The following is a 21097-nucleotide window of genomic DNA, read 5'->3' on the forward strand; positions in this document are numbered from 1 at the left end:
ACATTTCGGTTAGAATTTTTTATCAGATCAACTAAAGAAAAAACATTGAGGGTGGGTATGGCTAGCTTCTTAGGATTCTGCATTTGAGTGTCTTTTCCGGTATAAAAAAAGGCGTTTACTAAATAATGCGTCCGAGCATCACAGAGACACAACATTTTGATTCCTTATTTTTCCGGCTTACTTTTGATAAACATTCAAAATCTACAATTACCGCGAAAACCAATGAACATTTCATCCACAGTTACATATTCCCCACATGAATAGTTTGTATGACAATTATTCACGAAGCGATAAAATATATCGGAAATATGGGCAAGCTTGTCTCCGGCTTCAATGCGCTGACTTCTGGTGTCTGGATCATCAAATCTCAAAGCTGTGAGGAGAAAATCTTTTTGCAGTCATTACGGAACGAAATATATCACGACCCGTGCCATCAGTTGCGAAAAGGGAATTAATATCTTCGTGGTTCGACTTGAATACGCCTGCCAAGAAAAGGAGACCAAAAAATGCCAACATTTCGGTTTCGTCAACATGATTTAAAAATTGGCAGGATAAGGCATTGTGCCCATAACTAGCTTGCAAGCTCGTTATTTTTTCATTGGTCTTCTCGATAATTTGCTCAATTACTGTATCGTCAACTAACAGCTTAAAAGCTTCTGTGGCTGAATTTGGTTTGTTAACTCGTGCTGGTCCAGAAAGTCCTGGTAGATGCGAAACAATATTTCTTGCACGAGCACAGCTTGTGGCAGGAGCTGTTGTTGACCATTTTTTTCTATTTTTCCCATAATAGTAGCTTCTTACGCCAATTTCACTCTCATCATCACTACTATCTTCCAAAATATCTGGTTCAATATCCAAATTTATTTCATCTGGCAAATTACCAACACCCGGTTCAGAATCACTATCGCTTGCAGAAATATGTTCACTAACGATAGTCTCGGCATCAGAAATGTCGCTGTCATTATCAAAAAAAGTGTTAGCAAGCTGTTCTAACTCGTACTCTGTTAGTGGTGCTTTTTTATCCTTTAAAGAAGCCATTACATTAAAAAATTAGAAAACCCAAAAAATTACGTTTAACGTATGGCTGGGTCAATTTTGACCCATTTAATTCACAGACCTTAGCTAAAGGAAAACTCAAACGCGACTGCTACTCAGTACAGCCGAGGAATACATGGAAGGCAGTGTTGTCACTTGCAATAGTTTTTCCTTAATAAAATTTTTTATTTTGAATGGGGTCAAAATTGACCCACCATACCAGTTAAGGGTTAATATTATGGATGATAATAGTAACTTTAGGCTTTCTCGGGATCTAAGTGCCTCGATTGATTTAAATAATCGACCTAATAGGCCTGATCCCCTATCACACTTTAATGACACACTGGAGCACTAATTTTATATTGTCTTTTTAATTGCTAGACTAGTTCAAAACGCTCATGGTTTAGAAAGGAGCAATCATGACTTCATCGAAAAATCTGCGGTCTGTCTATATGATTAAAAAAGACATGGATTGTCCAAGATTTCATCAATATTATAATTCGTACCCCTCTTTATATCGTCGTTTAATTAGGATCTTATTATTAAGATCGCATAAATAATTCTTCAAAGAAACAAAAGGAGAGCTAAAAATTGTTAACTATATACCTAGGTTTTAAGGGCATTTATTAACCAGTTATTAGACCAACTATAACATAAATAAATTGAAAACAGCTCTGTACTCTTTGAAAAACAAATATTCTTCTGCAAATGATGGGATTTCTGCTGATATTATCCTTAACCTGTTTCAGCTTTGTGTGCAGTAGTTGAATCAATTAAAACATCTTGAATATTTCCAGATTGCCTGGCATTTTTAACGGTGGAGACCCTTAAGACCTTGCAAACTTTCGACCTATTTCTTTATTCTCCACTACTATACTATATCCAAATTGATAGAGAAGCTTGTAAAACAGAGAAGTATGACTTTTCTGCAAACACCCAATATTCTCAGTATATCCGAGTTTGGATTTCGCGAGGAGATAGGTACCCATGATGCCATCCATATACAACTTTCTTTATGAGTTCTATGGACAGATAAAGGTGGAATTTCTGCGGCAGTGTTTTCCGAGTTATCAAAAGCATTTAATTGTGTCAGTCATAAAGTTCTGCTACGGAAACTTTACCTCTATCTTCAGAGACATAGCTCAGTCTTGAAAGTCTCAGCTTCTGTTTAGAGGTGCAGTCGAGTGGGGTGTCCTATAAGGATCTGTTTTCCAATTCCTTTTTTCATCTAGCAAATCTTGATATACAGGGGAAGTTTACGTTGTTTGCCGACGACACGTGCATTTTGTGGCACAGTTTTTCTTCACTTTTCTGTGCCTACTGACCAACCAAGTTTTTGCAGGTTTGACACCAATTTCCTATTATTGAAATCAAATGAAACAAAGGTTTTGTGATTCAAGGGACTTACCGATAGGATATTTAACTATAGAGGAAAACAGCATCAAGTTTCTTGGCTTAATTATAGATGAGGAACTAGGGTTTGAAGAACACATGCAAAATCTTGCCAAGAGGATTGCTTCTGGTTTTTTGCAGTATGGGTTTTAACCAAGGAACTTTGTCCACAGGTAGATCAGTATATTTTGCCTTACATATAGAACCTGTTTCTGGGGAAATGTTAGCCACTATCTCTTACAATTGATCTTGATCTTACCAAAACGTGCCCTTTTGTCATGCAAAATCTAGGAACACATACACACTAGAAATTGCTATCCTTTCATATAAATATCGGTATAGGTTCTTGGCAGACAATCTTAGTTATGTGACAACTATGCAATTTGTAACTACTAGACAACATTGAATTGGCACATATATTTATAAATTTTAATGAGAAACCAACAGGCTACTGCTTGGGTCGGGCGTGATTTTAAATTCTCCAACGTAGAATGTATCACAAATCACACAAACATCTATTTACAAATCTTTTTTCGGAATCTAAGGTTTTTTTTCTTGATATACGGCATTCAAATTAAAACTAAAATTGGGATTCCTAGGGTCGAAGTGCGCATATAAGAGAGTTACAGTTGTGAATTTGGAACATAGCTTCTTTGCCTAAATTGATTGGACACCTATTTCACCAAAAACTTTAAAAAATGGAGATATTAGTCTTGGGAGTTGAAAAAAAAGGTGGTGTCATAAAACAATTAAAAATTTAATTAAATTGTATTTTATACCTGTATTTATAATATAGTATGGTATTTACTATAAGAAAGTCAAATATGCTTATATGATACCAGTTTAAACAGTTCATTTAATCTAGTGTCTTTATAACAATGTACCACACTTACAAATTTCACAAATATTTCGAGTACTTTCCCAACACCTCCTTAAGAAATCAAGAGATGAGATATTAATGTGTTTTCCCTAAAAATAAGCAATTGTAACTTGAATTGTTAACAAAGAAAAGACCTATTTAAATCTATTATAATGCAATATAGTTCCCATAAAAAAATTGATAATAGTCCCGAAAAGCAGAAACTTTCAATCATTTTAAATTATGATCATGTATGGGGAAAACAAGTAGATAAAGTGTCATTTATTTTGCTCTACGACCTTAAATAACCTCAGAAAAAATTAAATAGTTTTTTAAGTTTTTAATGGTTTCCCTTGAATCTGGGTTTCTGTATAACCTGATTAATACCTAGTCCCAATACATCAATTAGAAAAAATGAACAATCTTCAAATAGGACGCAATTTAGGCCTTAATAAACAAAATATTAGGTAATATGGTTATTAAATTCTCCAATTGTCCTTTAAGTTAAAAACAATTAAAACTGCAATAACTCATTCAGTATTCTCCATAAAAAAGCATTAGATAATTAAGGCATGTTTTGCTTTATTAAACTTATATGGTGGTTTAAATAGGCAATAAATCGTGGTATACTGCTGGATCCGCAGCAATTTTCACATCCAACGAATTATATGAAAAATCGGTTATTTTTTGTGAAATATTTCCAGTTTCGCTCTATTACTATTCGGGTTCTATGTAGGACCATTTGTTAAAAAAATCTCATCAGATTCGTTATTAAAACCCAATTTGTTAATAGGATAATTAACAGCAAACGTAGAGATGCTGGTCTTATTAATTTTTACCTTCATGTACAAATTTAAACTAATTAAATAGGCTAATAAATATGCATATCTAAAGATAATAACTTCTTATAGGTATAACCTTAAAATGCCAACACTGTTGATACTATATAAATAAATCTATATATCTATATTATTCTATATAAAAAAAACTACTAGTTAATTCTAATATACGAGTTTTAGCTACAATTACTTAACTGCTTAAGTAATAAGATGCAAAAAGGAAGAGCTTGTCCTTTTCTTTTAAATGGTGCTAAGGATTGAATTAAGCAAAAGACAACGTTGACCTTTAAAGTCTCACTACCAATTTATTTGATTTTTGATTGTCCTAGATGGCATTTGAGTCTAATAAATAATGCTTATGAAATATAAAGGGAGCACACATATTTTTTACACAATCCAGGAAATACATTAAATGCATGTATTATGCCTTACAACCCTTTATCAAATAATCCCATTAGGAAATTAAGTGGAATTATAGTCAATATACATGACAACACTAGGTAAGAAAAATGCTGGAATCTATCCTGCTCTCAAGCTACAGGATCAAAACATGGACCTCAACTCACTCTATTTTGCCAATTCTACTAGACACAAGAAGTGTTTTTTATGTAAAACATTATTTTCACCAAAATGTATGCTAAGCAGTGCAAATTATTAATATTTATCTCTATTAGTAAAAATTTCAATAGACAAAACTGGAAATATGAAAGATAGTCTATGGTACAAAGTTTTAGTATCCCTTGAATATACTTAAATCAAATTTCTAATTGATATTAAGTGTTTTGCTATAGGTAGGCTTAATATTAAAAAGAAATGCTCAGAGGTGAAATTCATATGCATAATATGCTTTTTTTGCACTTTTTTCAAAGTGAGCCGTAATTAGTTCAAATTAAAATATATTGGGTGCTATTTTTATTTTTAATTAACTGGATTGCCCCAAAATACCTGATTATACAGGGAATACGGCTATTAAACGGACATAGTTTACAAGATATGAAGGTTTGATATAGCATATATATATTTTTTTAAACTACACATGTTTTTAACATTTTCTTTTAATAAAATATGATTTATGTAGCAGCAATGGACATTTTTAGTAAATTAGGAAAATTAGTATATAACTATAAATCCATTTATACTTGCTTAGGTATATTTAAGTTAGTAAACCAGAAAAGTCTATAAAAAAAGAAATGTTAAAAATATTTTGTTAATAAAAATAGGACATGAGTTTTATTCGTAATAAAACGTAGTCAAATATATTATTTTATATACTTGCTTCGTGTAATTTGCATTCTATTCAATTTTGTACATAGATATAATGTATCTTATTTAAATCGTAGTTATTTGTATATCGGTGTATCTTTATAATCGTGTACGTAGATAAAGAGTAAATTTTTATATAGAACATTTTTACCGCCGAGATCTTTCTTGTATGACTAAAGTGAAAAGAGAGTTAGCATAACAAGTTGTCTTTTTTCTTTCCATTACAGTTAAGTAAAAAACTGAAAAAAGTATACTTGAAATTCATACTCTATAAACGAAACGACGCCCGATGGAATGTGATGGTTCTTTTTATACTATTGTAGAAGTAGAATAGAACTCGTAGAAAATTGTGCAATAGAGATAAAAAATTTTCATAATTAAACTATGAGAAGCTGTAGATTATACGACTCAAACAAAAGTATTTGAACAGTATATTTTTAGTAAGCCAATTTAGTTCTTGGATGTCAAACATCTTTTGCAATAATTTATTTTAAACTGAACAACTGAAGCAGAAATATATGTTACTACTTAATTTACTATACTGTTCATAAGAATGTTATACAAAAGAAGAAAAGTTGAACAAATAAAAACATGGTGCTTAAAAAAAAGAAATCGATGCAAAAGACGTAAAGAACATGTCAACAATCCCATCCAGGCCTATATTTATATACTATCTGTATGTTCGTCACTAAATATCTGTGTTAGTTCGTTAACATCTCTAAATAAATTAAAAAATAAATATATTCATATACTTGTGACTAAGCAGTAGTTATCCCTTAATATTATATTCATTACCATATTTATATATAGTGAGAACGGATTTCCCATCCCGTTATAAAAATAAGTAAGATATGTGTAAATTTATAGTCTATAATTTTTCATATTGTTGTACGATTTTTAAGTTTATATTAAAATGTTTGTGCATTAATAATATGGTGTTTTCTTACCTAGTCTATGTTTGTTTTATATATGATAATATTATTATTAAAGACATTTTGCCTGTGATGTAAAAGCAATTTTTTTATAAAATAGGTTCCGACTCTCTTACTTTTAAATAAATAATTACATAGAAAACAGTGTTTGCTTCCATAATCGGATTTCTTTGAAATAATTAGGATGAAATATTTGGTGCATAGTAATAACGCCAAACTAAATAGAGAATGCATTACTTAACAAGTGTCCTTGATGTTCCTGTTACATTTTTTTACCAAATAAATCTAGACCAATATATATAAAATATAGGCGTGTTCAGCACCAATCTTTACTTACACTTTCCACACAACCCTCCAAATTTCTAATACTCCATACAGAATCATAATATTCTTATGGGTGTACGACTTAATAAAAATGACATATTATATATATTATCACATCCGCTTTTATGTAAAATTAAAAAATAAAATACAATACATAGTAAAATACTGAAAACAGCTAAAAAGTAACAAAAAATCTCCTTGTTTTAAAGTTATACACGAAAAAGACAGACTAAATTATTATTTTTTCATCTTATATTCCGTGCTAAATTCTTTAAAAATAAAATAAATAATCTAAGATATTTACATTTTCACATCCGCTTATGTACAGGGTAGATGCAGAAGTATGGGAGATAATGAATAAATTAAAATTGCACGTTTAAGTCGTCAATATAATTATTTATTATTAACCTAAATCTTTATACTACATAATTTTACAAAAAAAAATCATACTTTAAGCAGTAAACAGCCAAGAACATTATTTAACTGACCTTCAAGCTCCCATACTTCTCCACGAATTACAATACCTTTCTATTAAATATATAACACCTAATACAGAACCACAAATGAATAAATACATGCATTCCTATACATTAATTTACTTAATATTTATGACCCTAATCAACCCCATTTCTGTCATCTTTCTCATGAATCCCCATATGTTTTTTCAGGCCTCTACTGTCATAAAACGCCTTATCACACACCTTACAAACATGATTTCGTTCATGCGTGTGAATTTTAGTATGTGCCTGCATGTTCGCCTTTTGGGCGAATTGTTTGCCGCAATAACTGCAAGCAAACGGTTTCTCGCCAGTGTGAATCCGCTGGTGGTTTTCTAGGTGACGTTTGTTGAGGCATATGTGAAAGCATTCCTTACATTGATATTTAGTATCGCCTGAAAAACCAGTGAGAATTTATTTATTTATTTATTGTGGACATTTTATTGCATTACCCAGATAACACCATAGGAGACATTGAATGGCACATTCCAGCGATATTTTTTAGAGTCATTACTAGTATGATTTCTAAATGATGTTTCAGAAACATTTCTATATCTTTTGAAAAATATTCATTATATAATATTTACTTCATAAAAATTCGATATATTTTTCAAAAATAATTACATTTCACTACATTCAACAATTCTTCAAAAATGTAAGTAAAAAATTCGATTTTACTCAAAAAATTACTTAAAACAAGATTAATTAAAAAAAAAAGGTTTTATAATGGAAATAAACATAAAATAAATACAAGTGCATCTTAAAGACAAGGTTGACTGTATACAAATTCCCCGATAATTACTGACATCACTAGTATTACCAGACTTAAATATCGGCGTAATATACGAATTCTTCCAAAAAAAAGGAAATACTTCCGACTTTAAAAACAGATTGAATAAAGTGCCAATAGGCTTTGACAGAATACATACAAGAAGCCAGCTGGGTAGGCCATCTAATTAGTAAGATAATATATCATCATATTAATAAGATTATACACAATAGACCATTGGTAACCATACTTTTAGAGATAAATCTCACAGTGAGGGAAGATGTGCCATAATATATATGAACAGAGAATCAATCAAATATATATGAAAAAAAGGATAGAAAATAAGTAAGTATTTTCTGTTTTAAGTCTTTATTCATGTTTTATCATACAGTAACTGTAAACTGCAATGTCAGTAATATATTTGTTATTTTTTAGATAGGTACAACGTTGATAAATAAATGCTAGTGTATATTATAAAATTTGAGATATAATAACAATCTTAATGGAAATTCAATGCAAAAGTTACCCCATTTAAAAACAAAACCTTGACATTTTTCAATTGTTCCAAATGGGATTCTTGCTTGAAACGTTAGATCAACTAGTGAAATTTGAAAACTTCATTATAAAGATTTGTATTATCTATTCATGGAAATAATTATAAATTATAAGAAAAAAGACATATTATTCATTATAATTTTTGTTTGGAAATGAGGGATTTATTATTTACTGATTAATTTTAAATATACATTTTAGATGCCAAATCAAGCATTTCGAAAAAGAAACAGAGACTTCAACTTAAAATAGAAGGCTGGCTAAGAAAGGTTTCAGTAATGCCTAAAAAATTGTAGGAAGATGCTACAAAGTAGGATTTAAATAAAGCTTAAATTGACCTCAATATTAAGTTATTGACTCTAGTTTGGATATTTCTGGGCCTATCCAAATTCAAATCCTAGATAGTCCTACTAGACTATCCAAACTAGGTAAATATTTAAATAGTTTTTGTTTTGGTTTTTATATTTATATTTGTCTTTTTTCCAATATTAAATAATGTTCCTAATATCAAAATAGGATGTCAGAAAAATGTCTGGTACATCTGTGGGAAAATACGCTTATTCTGGGATGTCTCTATTTATCGAAAGAGGATGTTTCTTGCATGTTTCTGTTATTAGGGTATATGCTTTATGTGCTTTTTTCCAACTAAATAAAAGCCTTACCTGAATGAACTCTTTTATGCTGATACAGGCTACCCTTGCACGAAAAGTGCTTACCGCATTCGTCACATATATAGTTGTTTTGTCCAAAATGTGATTTCATGTGTACCTGAAGCCCGGTCTTTTGCCTATACTCTTTTTGGCAAATATGACATGAATAAGTATTTTCTAAAAACAAATTTTATTTAACCTAATAAATCACTTATCAAAGAAAAATACCTTGATGAGCTATTTTTTTATGATCTTGCAATCTGTTTGTGGTTATATAAGTTTTCCCACAAATATCACAGTTGAAGTTCTTCGGTCCGTGTAATAAAATATGCGACTTTAACGTATGTTTTGTGAGCAGTGTTTTCTCACATATATTGCATTGATACAGTCTGTCCTCTTGAAGTGGGTTACGGACGCTTCCTTTAGGTCCTATATGCATCTTCTCGTGATATGACAGTGTTGAATAAGAATGAAAGCCTTTACCACAAAAGGGGCATAATAAGAGTTGTTGACCAGTGTGTTTTCTTTCGTGGTCTATGAGGTATTGTCGCCTTGCAAAGCCTAGAACATGTAATAATAATTTAGTATTTATTTTGCAAATGTACACATATATACTGTTTCGGCATGGTGTTAGGAGCTCTATGTTAGACGTCTTTCAGAACTACCTAGATAAAAGAAAACAGTATAAAAAGTGACCTTCTTAATTTAAGAATAGGAGTTGCACAGGGAACAGTATTGTGCCCAACACTTTTTACCACATATATAAACTCTTTAACAGACCTACAAACATGGGACCTACATATGGGACATTGTGAGAGAGAAAACAATAATGGGCATATCAAAAATAAAGGATTTGCTAGACAGTTGACGTTTAATGTACAAAAAACCAAATATCCTATTATTAAGCCGATCGCCTTCATTTAATTTAATTACATACATATTGAAAATTTCAATGATATATTTAAAGAAGCTCCTTACACTAAATATCTTGGCATTATTGTTAATAAGGATTGGAATCACCATATTTTGCATGTTACAAAAAATGTAAGAATATTAATTCATAAACTATATATTCACTTAAATCACTTATAATATTGGTATATAAAGCTCTTGTCGAATCAATAATACGGTATCAAATAGTCTATATCAAAACTCTTTAAAACAGTTAAATTTTGTTCAGAACTACATACTTAAAGTAATACATATTAAAGGTAAATGATTTTCAACTGAACAACTGTATACTCATGATGTACTTGATATACTCATCATGAATTCTTATTTTATTTACAGGTAATTACTATAACATGTTTGTATAGTTTTGCTAATAAATAAATCAATAAATATTAATCATCGATTAAATATACTCTTTATTCTTGCAAAAAATTAGTGTGCAAATTATGTGGAGTGAACACCTTCGATCTTCTTCAATAGTCGCTTTTGCCGATGCCTGATCAGATGGATAGAAGGAATGTGTGTCATTGTCTAAGTATCATCTGCATATTGATACAAGTTTAAGCAAGACAGAAGGTTGTTTGTATATATATTGAAAATAATAAATCTAGGAAACATGAATTAATTATATTTGTTATGTAGAGCAGAATCATTGGACAACAAAGTTACATTTCAAGATTAATGGAATCGGGACCAGTTACCAATGATTTTACCTCAACATCTGCTAGAGTAAGAATTTTAAAACAAGGGTATGACAAAGTTAGTTTTGTTTTGATTTAATTGTTAATCTGGAGGTGCATTATTTGGAGTGAACTGCAAAAATAGTTTCATTTAGATATTCTATTTATAAGAAACTTGGAATTTTATTTTAGAAATAAAAATGCATTTTGGTCTAATTCTAAACAAGAAAAAACATTAACTGTCTAGAAAAAAATGTAAAACTTAAAAAAAATAATCTGAGACATTAAACCACTTTTAACGTTTTTCTAAATATACTGTATACTACTAAAAATCCCATATTCACCTTTCTCACAAAACTGGCAAGTGTAAGGTTTCACTTCCATATGCATAACCATGTGCCTCTTTAAGTCGGTCTTGAAATTAAAACACTTCCCGCAGGTTGTACATTTGTTTGGTTTCTCACCAGTGTGAGTTCGGACATGCTCCTCATATTTACAAAATGCATCAAATTTCTTCTCACAGTAACTGCATGTGTATTTAAGGGACTTTTTGTGTTTGGTTTCTATCTTGTGAACCTTTAATTCTTCGTAGCTTTGGAAGATTGAACTACATGTAATGCACTTAAATGGTCCTGAGAAAAAAAAATTATTGTCTATTTTTTAGAATTGAACATTACTGACCTTTTTTGATTGTATATGTCCTTTTACTGCTTGCTGACCCATCTGCTTTGGATATCAACTTTCGCATAATTTTAGTTTTATTCCTAGCTCTTCTTTTCTTTGTAGTTTGCTTACTATCATCCCCATCATCATCAAACTTATCTGAGGTTTCACCATTTTCCAACTCCTCATCACTTACTTGTTCAGCAAGACCATCAGTATCACTATCATCACTAGTATTATCAACTTTTATTTCAACCTCAGAATGAGCAAAATAATTATCATTTTCATTGATTATCAAATTGCTGGATTTTACATCAACATTTTCTAACTTAGTTTCTCCATCACTCTCTTCTGTTGCAATATGTTTCTTTAAAACATCCTTTAGACATGTTTCTGAAGTTTTACATTTTGAAAGAAATTTATATATTTGGTACATCATTTTAACGCAGGGTTTGCACATTTGCTGTGGAAGTTTATCTTCTAATGAAACCTAAAATGATTCGCAAAAGACTTACTTTAATTCTCTTTGAGTATAGTCAGACAGGTTAATATAATCATTTTATGAAAAAAAGAGATTTATGTTTTATACTATCTATGATGGATTATACCTAAAGACTACAACATATATATTCACTGTTGATGAATGCTCGGTTAACTACTTCCCAATCCTTGACTCAATGAGCTTGTTTTAAATTGTCTATTTTTTTTCTTTGGTATGACCAAGGCTCAATTAAAAGAAACTAATAAATTTAAATACCTTTAAGGAAGTCCAATCATTCACAATGTCTTTTAAATAAATTTCTTCATACTGAACATCTTTTATGGAAAATAGAACTTCATCGTAGGTCAAACAAGTCCGACAAATGCTACTAAAAGAACTATAAGATAAACTTTGCTCTTCATTCATGATTTTTAACTTTATTATTTATTCCTTTCTATAGAAAAGATTCTTTTTTAAGTATTTATTTATTATTTACTATTTACATATTATTACAGGTTCTTTTAACCTTGACAATTTGACGTTTTAATGGCTTCTGTCAAACGTGAACTTAAAGTTACGTTTGACATCAGCAGCAGCCACACCTAAACTGTCAACCTAAAAGAGAGGTTATATCGAGTGAAGTAACCCTTTTATTATGTTTATAACATAATCTGGCTGAAAACATTTAAAATGTTAATTTATAGGAGCCCTAAACATAGTTAGAACATAATATCATGTCTAGGATATTGCAACTACATATAAGATTAAGTAAACATCCTTTTTGTGCTTACAAAATCTTTCAAAATAGGCTCTTGGAGAAGGTTAGTTGATAGGACATATTTTGATTCACAAAATTACATAAACAGGATCAGGATATTTTTGCAGATATTTCTTTCCATGTTTTAGAAACCGGTCATAGTTCTAGTCCCAGTTAGTTTTTACGTAAATCAGTCGAGTAAAAAGTCTGCTTTTTCCAATGCAAGTATTAATGAAAACCAATTGCAAAAACCTAAGACCGAACCAGCATGGAGTACTACACCTGCAACGAACAAATCCAACATTATTCAGCATTACTTGAAACTTTCAAAAATAAGGCTCACAAGTAAGTTATTTATCTAACTTGGTCCAAGAGGAAACTAACTTATGGTTAACAGATCAAAAAGTAATTATACAAATCGGATAAATTTAACCATATACTTTAAGTAGCTTCCGTCAACAGTGAATAAAAACTAACAGTCTACAAAATTATAATGATTAAAAAATAAAGCACAACTGCACAGTATACTACAGGCAAAAGAAAATTGAATCAGGGGTTTATGTGGAAAGAAATATTTAATGGTTATAAGGTCATAATCATTGGGGGTAATTGTGTTTTTAAATGTAGTTGTAGGGTCATTAAATAAGTCAATATCATTACTGCTGTGTAAAATATTGAACCATAAAGATGCATTTCTTGCTAAGTTAGTAGATCTATTTTCCTCAGTCTATAGATATTTCAAAAAATCTGTGTGGCACATACTCAAGTCAGTCTAGATAGAGCTTAGGAAACCACCCCAGTAACCACACATTTTAAAGTTTCGTTTTAATATCCTGCACCTATATCACAAATTAAACTTGACTAAAAAGCAGATGTTTCAATAGTGCTGTATGTTTACCTCATCTAGTAGTAGCATTAAATGGTATTAAAAACACTGAGGTCTTTTATGTGTCAACATCTCTCCTTAGATGTGTCCAAAATGCAGTATCGCTATGTGTATTTTTTTGGCAATAACGCAGAACATGCTCTTGGTTTTTCTTACAAAAACATTGAAGTACAAATAACGGATAATGCTTTGTTTTTGGGTGAAAGATTAGACAAAAGACTCGATTAGAAGATGTATGTGGAAGAAATTGCTGTCTGTATATCTAGATATTATAATTGTCAAAAATGTAGGTTGGGATCATGCATATGTACAATCCAGAATTAGGTATAGTTTGATATTTTGGGGTAATTCTTTAGACATAGAGAGTTTTTATTTTTGCAAAAGAAATATGTTAGGATTATATTTAGAATTCAGCCATCTGAAACTTGTAAGGATACATTTGCTTCATATATGTTAACATTTGTGTGTATGTATATTTTGATTGCATTTTCTTTTTGTTTATAATAATAAAGATTTTTCCAATGAAACTCTTTCAAAACACAACTACTCAACTAGAAGTAAGTCAAATTTAGTCACCTGATAAATGTAATTTTACTTATCTTTAAAAGACTACCTGTACATAATTAAAAAATTTACAATAGTTTTCCTCTTAACATTTGAAATCTGAAGCAAATTAAAGCAAGATTTGTGGTTTGTTTTTTTATTTACATTTTTTTAATGTTGTCTTATTTCAGTAAATTTTTTATTACAGTTAATACCTTAATTAACAATGTTCAATGTCCTTTGGTCTATTTTATAAACAAATTAATCTTTATTTATCTATTTATTCTTCTAGCTCTAGTTATAGTGACAGCCATGGCTGGTTACGCAATGGCTCCAGCTCCATTTGAATGGACCACATTCGCACTATGTACAGTTGGTACTGGTCTACTTTCAAGTGCTGCCAATGCTGTGAACCAGTATCATGAAGTTCCTTTTGATGCACAAATGGCCAGAACAAAACAAAGGGTTATAGTTTGTGGAAAATTAACGTAATTGTACACAATGAATAGTAATAAAAGTTATTTAAAATATGTTGTTTTTAGGCCTTTACACTCAATGGTTTTTGCTGCGACAGCAAGCTTAAGTGGATTGGGAATTTTGTACTATGGCGTTAATGGTGTTACTACTGCCTTAGGTTTGGCAAATTTGTTGCTTTATACCTCTGTATATACCCCTTTAAAACGTATTAGCATATTGAACACATGGGTTGGATCACTCGGTAAAACTAAAAATAAATGAATTAATGGAGGGGTTATAATTTTGATGGTTTAATTTTAGTTGGTGCTATCCCTCCACTTATGGGCTGGGCAGCCTGTGCTGGCTCCCTTGACTTAGGTGCGTTTCTTATGGGCGCACTTCTTTACAGTTGGCAATTTCCCCATTTTAACGCCCTCTCTTGGAACCTCCGTCCTGATTATTCCAGAGCAGGATACAGAATGATGGCAGTTACAGATCCAGCTTTATGTAGGAGAGTAGCCTTAAGACATACTGTAGCTATACAAGTTTTTAGTATGGCTGCACCACTGGTAGACGCCACAAACTGGTGGTTTGTGCTGGAAAGTACCCCACTTAATTTGTACTTTATTTATTTAGGTAATACTGAGTGCCAAAAATAAATGTAAGGATGAAAAAATTATTTATTTTTCAGCCTATAAATTTTACAAGGACTCCTCAAGTGCGACCTCGAGAAAGCTGTTTCGTTTCTCCTTAATTCATCTACCTCTTCTGATGTTTCTCTTTTTAATAAATAAGAAAAAATGGTTTGTATTTGGAGAAACTGACGAAAATAGTGAAAATCATAGTGACCATAAAGAACCTATTATGTTTTTAGAAGAATAAATGTTTTTACAAAATGCAATTGTTCCAAATTCTTAACATTTTACTCGCATAAGCAACATAATATCTGTTAATCAAGATATAATACCTGTGGTGTAAACCTAAAAAAAAACATTTTAATTAATATTGACTTTCTTGATTTGCCTAATTAATTCAAATTTAGAGAATAAATTCAATATACAAGGTGTCTGGAAGGTCAACGATTTCAAGGGGTAATGGAGCAACTCATAAGCACCCATAAAAACATAAAATGACGTAAAAAATCGATGGTTTTCGAGATATTGGCACTTTAGTGGAAGTCACCAAATTTTCGATTGTCACGCTTTAAAAATAGATATTTTTTTAGCTTTGCAACACTGGATAGCCATTTTACTAATCAAAGACAAACATTAAACTAAACAGCGAAAACATTTAATAGGACACCTATTCTGAAATGAAGTATTCAGTGTTATGAGCGTTTAAGACACTCAGAGATCTATCGACAGGAGAATGACGGCCATATTCAGTTCTGTGCATAGGAACATGATAAACGTCAAAATTGCGTAGAGTTCTATTTGGAACATTGAGACCCACTTTAGAAAGAAGGTCAGGAGCATTAATCATGCCATTAACCAGCTTAAAGACAAAACAAAGATCAGCGTTCACACGCCTTTTGGCCAATGTATCCAGGTTAAGTCTTACTCTCATGTCCTCACGATGGTACTCGTCAAAGCTAATGCCCATTCTAAATGCAGCACACCGTAAAAATCCATCTCTCAATCATATCTATTGAATTCTGATGTAGAGGAGACCACACTACTGAAGAGAATTCAAGATTAGATCTAACCAGTGAGACATAAAGGAGTCTATAGGCTTACAGAGAGAGATGTGAACTATACCTGTTTACAGCACCCAACACTCTTAGTCCCTTTAAAGTTATTTTAGAGATGTGATGAACAAATCTCAGATGCTCATCGAACCACACGCCCAAATCCTTGACTACATTCACATACTGCAAGGACTCACCAAGGATACTATATGTAGAGTTGAATCTCTTCGAACTTCTATGAAATGATATGTAGCAACACTTGGAAATATTGAGCCTCAATCCGTTCATCACTGACCACTCACACAAAGTATCAAGGTCTTCCTGAAGTTTGGCTATATCATTCACCTGCTTAATCTGCATGTAGAGCTTCAGGTCATCAGCAAACATACTTACAGAACTATGATTGATTACATTAACAATATCATTCACAAATAGATTGAAGAGCAAAGGGGCACAGTGAAATCCCTGAGGAACTCCTGAGACTACATTAGTAGGTGCAGAAGTACAGCCATGCACCTTCACACTCTGAGTTCTTCCTATCAGAAAACTCTTTAGCCACTTTAAGAGGGAGTCATGAAAACCAGCACTTTCCAACTTGGCCAGCAAGAGACCAAAGTTCACCCTGTCGAAGGCCTTGGAGAAGTCCGTATAGACCGCATCAGTCTGAACCCCCCTCTCACACTCGTATTGAACCAAACTGCTGGTTGTGGATTTCCCAGAAGAGAATCCTGACTGTTTTTCACTAATGATTCCTTTGCATTGCCATGTTAGCTGACCGCACCAAACTATCAAACAATTTGGCCAATGAGTTTCGAATACATACTCCACGATAATTGGCAATATTCCCCCTATTGCCAGCCTTAAATATCGGCATGATGAAACTGTGCTTCCAAGCTTCTGGGAAGGTAGAGTCCTGTAAAAACATATTAAAAATCATCTGGAGAGGCCTACTAATTGTATAAATACAGTTCTTTAAAAAGACATTAGGTAAATTACCTGGCCCACAGATAAACTTGTTAGGTAATTTCTGGATCTTAGAAAATACCTCCGAGAGAGTGAAGCGTCCAACAATAATATTCTCGGAACCAAATTCAAGAGAATCAGGAATGGGATAAGTAGAGTTGTAAACGGTAGCAAAAAACTTTGCAAACAAATTAATTGCTTCCCTAGACTCTGCCATTTCCTGGCCCAAAAACATCGAATTTGGAAATGCATTGCTCTTTCTTTTGTCATTGACAAACCTCCAAAAGTAACGACTATCATCCACCACTGACCTTTCCACATTACCAATATATTCACTTAGTGAAGATGAGTCAGTTTGAATATTAATATGATAAGAAACGTGGTGCAAACTATTACTAAAAATGCAGTCAACAGCAGCTGAAATATTAACATTATGCAAATCAGAAAATACTAAATCTAAGCGTTTCTGTTATTTGGTACGTTATTGCATTGAAACATATTATGATAAGAAAACATTTCAGCTAATACTCGGGCTGGATAGTGTTCATTGCAAGCTACACAAACCCCGCATCAACATCATTTGACCAAACCGCCCCAGGTAGGTTTTAATCACCGAACACCAGCACCGATGATTGTTGATAGCTTTCACAGATTTCATGAACTGACATCCCATGTAACTCGTACTTATCGCGTGTAGCATTTGGTGGAATATACACTCCACCAAAAACAAATGACTTCTTGCAAATATTTACTTCTACATATACTTGATCAACTGAGATGTAAGGAGTAGCAATTTTTCTAGATCTAAATTTATTACTAACTGCTATAAGCACCCCACCACCTCTAATCTTTGTACTTGATTCCAGGCTACGGTCAGTGCGGTAGATGGTATATCCAGGCACAAGGATTTTATCGTCAGAGATATCCTCATTCAACCAAGTCTCAACTAGGATTATGACAGAATAGTCAGACAGCTGCACTCCGTGATGAAATTGTTCAATTTTAGTGCGCATACCACCAACATTTTGGCAGTAGAGGCTTAATCGTTTTTTGAGTTGTTATTACCATCTTGAGACCTCACATTTTTCAACAGCACGATCTTGGGAACTCCTCTAATTTACTTGATTCCCAGATTTTGTTCTCCATTATTAAGGAGATTCGAAAGAGTAAGCTTTAGTTCCTTAAACTGCTTTCTCTGGAAAAAAGTCTGATCAGGACCTAATTTAATACCAGTGTCACTATACACTCTGCTCCTCAAAATCTTCAATGCCACTTGTTCATTAGCAAGAACAGCCTTGATAGGTCTCACTCCTGTACCCCTGTTCCCAACACGAAAAACTTTAATAATTTGATCCTCTGGTCTGTCCACCACGTTCTGAAGCAAGCTTCTAACTTTGTTCGTATCAAACGCCACTCTCTCTCTAGCATCCTCAGATGTCGACTCACATTGTACAGCATGATGTTCTTAGATCGCCTCTTTCGCTCTTCAAATTCCTCAAAAAAATCGCCACCTGTATCTGAGGCAATGAGTGCTCTGTTTTCACCTTCACTCTGAGAATTAGATCTAGAAAAGGCTACTTGAAGGTCTAGTAGGAGGCTTTGTCCACAAATACTTTGTATTTTATGAAAACAAAGAATGTTTGGCTATTATCATCATCACCAATTTTGCAAGTTTCCTACTAATTCAGTTGCTTTTACCACTGCAAGATCTTTATAATAAGCGTTATTAAAGGATTTAAAAAAATAAACCAATAGTGTTTTGTAATATTTATTTTGTTACAAACAATGCCTAAATTTAGAAAAAAAGTAATTAAAATGATAGCCGTTTGTAAATTTTAAACCTAAAAAAACATAGTTTTTTTTAAACCCCATTGCACTAATTTTAACTCTATTAAATGACAAACACTGGGCAAAAAAACTACCACATTTCTTACTACTGAAAAACACGACAACCGTTTCTTTACATCACTAAAGTAAAAAATAATGTATATGTATTCATATCGATAATTTTTAAGACCAGAGTAAGATACAAGATTTTCAATTGAAAATATTAGGAAGGATAAGTCGCTTCCCAGGAAAAGAGTATTATAATTTTTTATCGTTCAAAAAAATACATTCTAACATTGAAAAGTTTGTATCAGTCACTCGTTTTGATATAAACACTAAACCCGATTATTAATAACATAGTGGTTAAGTAACACAAATTTAACTAAAAAACCTGAGGATACATATGTTATACCTAAATAAATTATAACTATCCAGTTTAAATACAAGTACAACACAAATGCAAGGCATTTGCTGTGTTCCTCTCGCATTTTCAAATATACAATAAAAAAAGGTTTTTTTTTTAAATAAAGGGCTCTATTTAAACCAGCTTTTTCTGATAATATATTGCATGGCTGACAACAAGAGGTGGCACAACGAAAAACGCACTGCATATATATGTATATTGACAAATTATAATGATCATACAATATAGTATCGGGAGAAAAATATATGCTATGTACTTTATTGTTTAAAATACCTGATACAGGTATATTTAGTTCAAAATATACACACAGGACCAGAAGACTTTTTCTCTAGGGTAAAGACTCCTTTCTCTATTGTCTCATATATTATGAGAACAATTAAACTGTAATAAATAGGGCAATAACTTACCTTGTACAGTGACTCTTTTTATCTCAATATATTGTGTCTCTCTCAGTATTGATTCCAGTAGAGCAACAAAATTTCGTTAGTTAGTTTATCCCAAATTAGTCAATTGTTTGATTAATTCAATTATTGGTTTTAAGCTTCTATAAAAAATATTAGAACTTAAGCACCTTATAAGTAACATAAAGAAAATACCAGCAAAAGTTAACATTTAAAAAGACAAAGTGTTTTAGTACCAAAATTCAATTAAAAAGTTTTCTTTTATTGGTGACAGAGAACTAAAGACACACCCCTAATTCTTTTGTACACATCCATCCACCTTTTAGGGGAAAGTGTTACAACTTTTTAACTAAATAAGATAAATCGTGGTAAAACCATAATAGTAAATTATATTTTGTTTAAATACCTATAATGAACACATAATGCACCTTGAGTTATGTTAAGTATTTCAAACGACATAATATATTAAATGTGATATAAAAACATACTTGTAAACTGAGCAAGCAAAGGTCTTTTGCTGTTTTTAGCATATCCTATGCTACAGGTAAGTAAATTTAGGTATTTCAGTTTAACCTGCCGTTTATTTTCCTTAATTGTTACTAACATGCAAAATAAGTTTTTATTTTAGTTTCATTTTGGATAATGTAGTAGCGCATTATAAATTTCCTATATTTCATATAAGCAAGATTACAGCAATCCGTACTTTATATCTTTTAAAGTCTGTATGCCGTAAGCATGCTTTTTGTTAGGAAAATAAAGCGCTTCCCTAAAAAATAGGCCTTTTAATGTCCACATTGTTTCATTATTTAAAATGGAGCTAAATCAGATATACCGAATGTCTCAAAGTGCCATACCGTATTTGTAAAAAGAAACAGGTTATCCGAAATCCGTACAATATATCCATTTATCTCATTCTGTAGACTTTGGCAAGATCTACAGTATATTACTAAAATAGTGAAAATGTATGTAGGAAATTCAGAAAAAAGTCTTAAAAACGTAATTTGCTTAGGAAATTTTAACTCATTTTCCTGGAAAACACATCTATCAATTCCATTAACAAGAAAGTCGAAAAATTGTTCACACCCAGCTAAAAAGAAATGACCCATAGTGGGTTTTTGTGCGTAATGCAGTTTTATATCCCTAGTCATCTTTTTGGTAGTAACAAGCGAAAAACAGCAATATGAAAAACACAACGTTAAATCAGAGAATATTATAATAAGTACGATATTTTGACTTCCTGTCGGATATATTCGATATAAATGAAGC

The 21097-nt window shown here is 31.7% G+C and overlaps 2 protein-coding genes across 2 annotated transcripts; one reads left to right on the forward strand and one right to left on the reverse strand.

Moving 5' to 3' along the window:
• Positions 1-6767: 6767 nt before the first annotated feature.
• LOC126748975 (zinc finger protein OZF-like) lies at positions 6768-12407 on the reverse strand. Its single transcript, XM_050458541.1, has 6 exons — positions 12164-12407; positions 11425-11896; positions 11088-11375; positions 9341-9673; positions 9125-9289; positions 6768-7536 (listed from the first exon to the last, which is right to left on the reverse strand). Exons 1-6 carry the CDS (start codon positions 12311-12313, stop codon positions 7259-7261), a joined length of 1686 nt encoding a protein of 561 aa, XP_050314498.1. The 5' UTR covers positions 12314-12407; the 3' UTR covers positions 6768-7258.
• A 94-nt stretch (positions 12408-12501) lies between these two features.
• LOC126748976 (protoheme IX farnesyltransferase, mitochondrial) lies at positions 12502-15430 on the forward strand. Its single transcript, XM_050458542.1, has 6 exons — positions 12502-12708; positions 12794-12989; positions 14366-14561; positions 14616-14791; positions 14851-15165; positions 15221-15430. The coding sequence occupies exons 1-6, from the start codon at positions 12622-12624 to the stop codon at positions 15409-15411; spliced, it is 1161 nt and encodes a 386-aa protein (XP_050314499.1). The 5' UTR covers positions 12502-12621; the 3' UTR covers positions 15412-15430.
• Positions 15431-21097: the final 5667 nt, after the last annotated feature.

The sequence above is a fragment of the Anthonomus grandis genome, chromosome 22 (genome assembly GCF_022605725.1).
Source record: "Anthonomus grandis grandis chromosome 22, icAntGran1.3, whole genome shotgun sequence".
Taxonomy (NCBI): Eukaryota; Metazoa; Arthropoda; class Insecta; order Coleoptera; family Curculionidae; genus Anthonomus; species Anthonomus grandis.

Bases quoted from the DNA above. Each gene is read 5' to 3' on its own strand.
- LOC126748975 (XM_050458541.1), bottom strand. From the start codon at position 12,313: ATGAATGAAGAGCAAAGTTTATCTTATAGTTCTTTTAGTAGCATTTGT. The intron at 11,376-11,424 runs GTCAGTAATGTT...TTTTTTTCTCAG, and splicing joins GACATATACAATCAAAAAAG to GACCATTTAAGTGCATTACA. The intron at 9,290-9,340 runs GTATTTTTCTTT...ATTTGTTTTTAG, and splicing joins TAAAAAAATAGCTCATCAAG to AAAATACTTATTCATGTCAT.
- LOC126748976 (XM_050458542.1), top strand. From the start codon at position 12,622: ATGTCTAGGATATTGCAACTACATATAAGATTAAGTAAACATCCTTTT. The intron at 12,990-14,365 runs GTAAGTTATTTA...TTATTCTTCTAG, and splicing joins TTCAAAAATAAGGCTCACAA to CTCTAGTTATAGTGACAGCC. The intron at 14,792-14,850 runs GTAAAACTAAAA...GTTTAATTTTAG, and splicing joins CACATGGGTTGGATCACTCG to TTGGTGCTATCCCTCCACTT.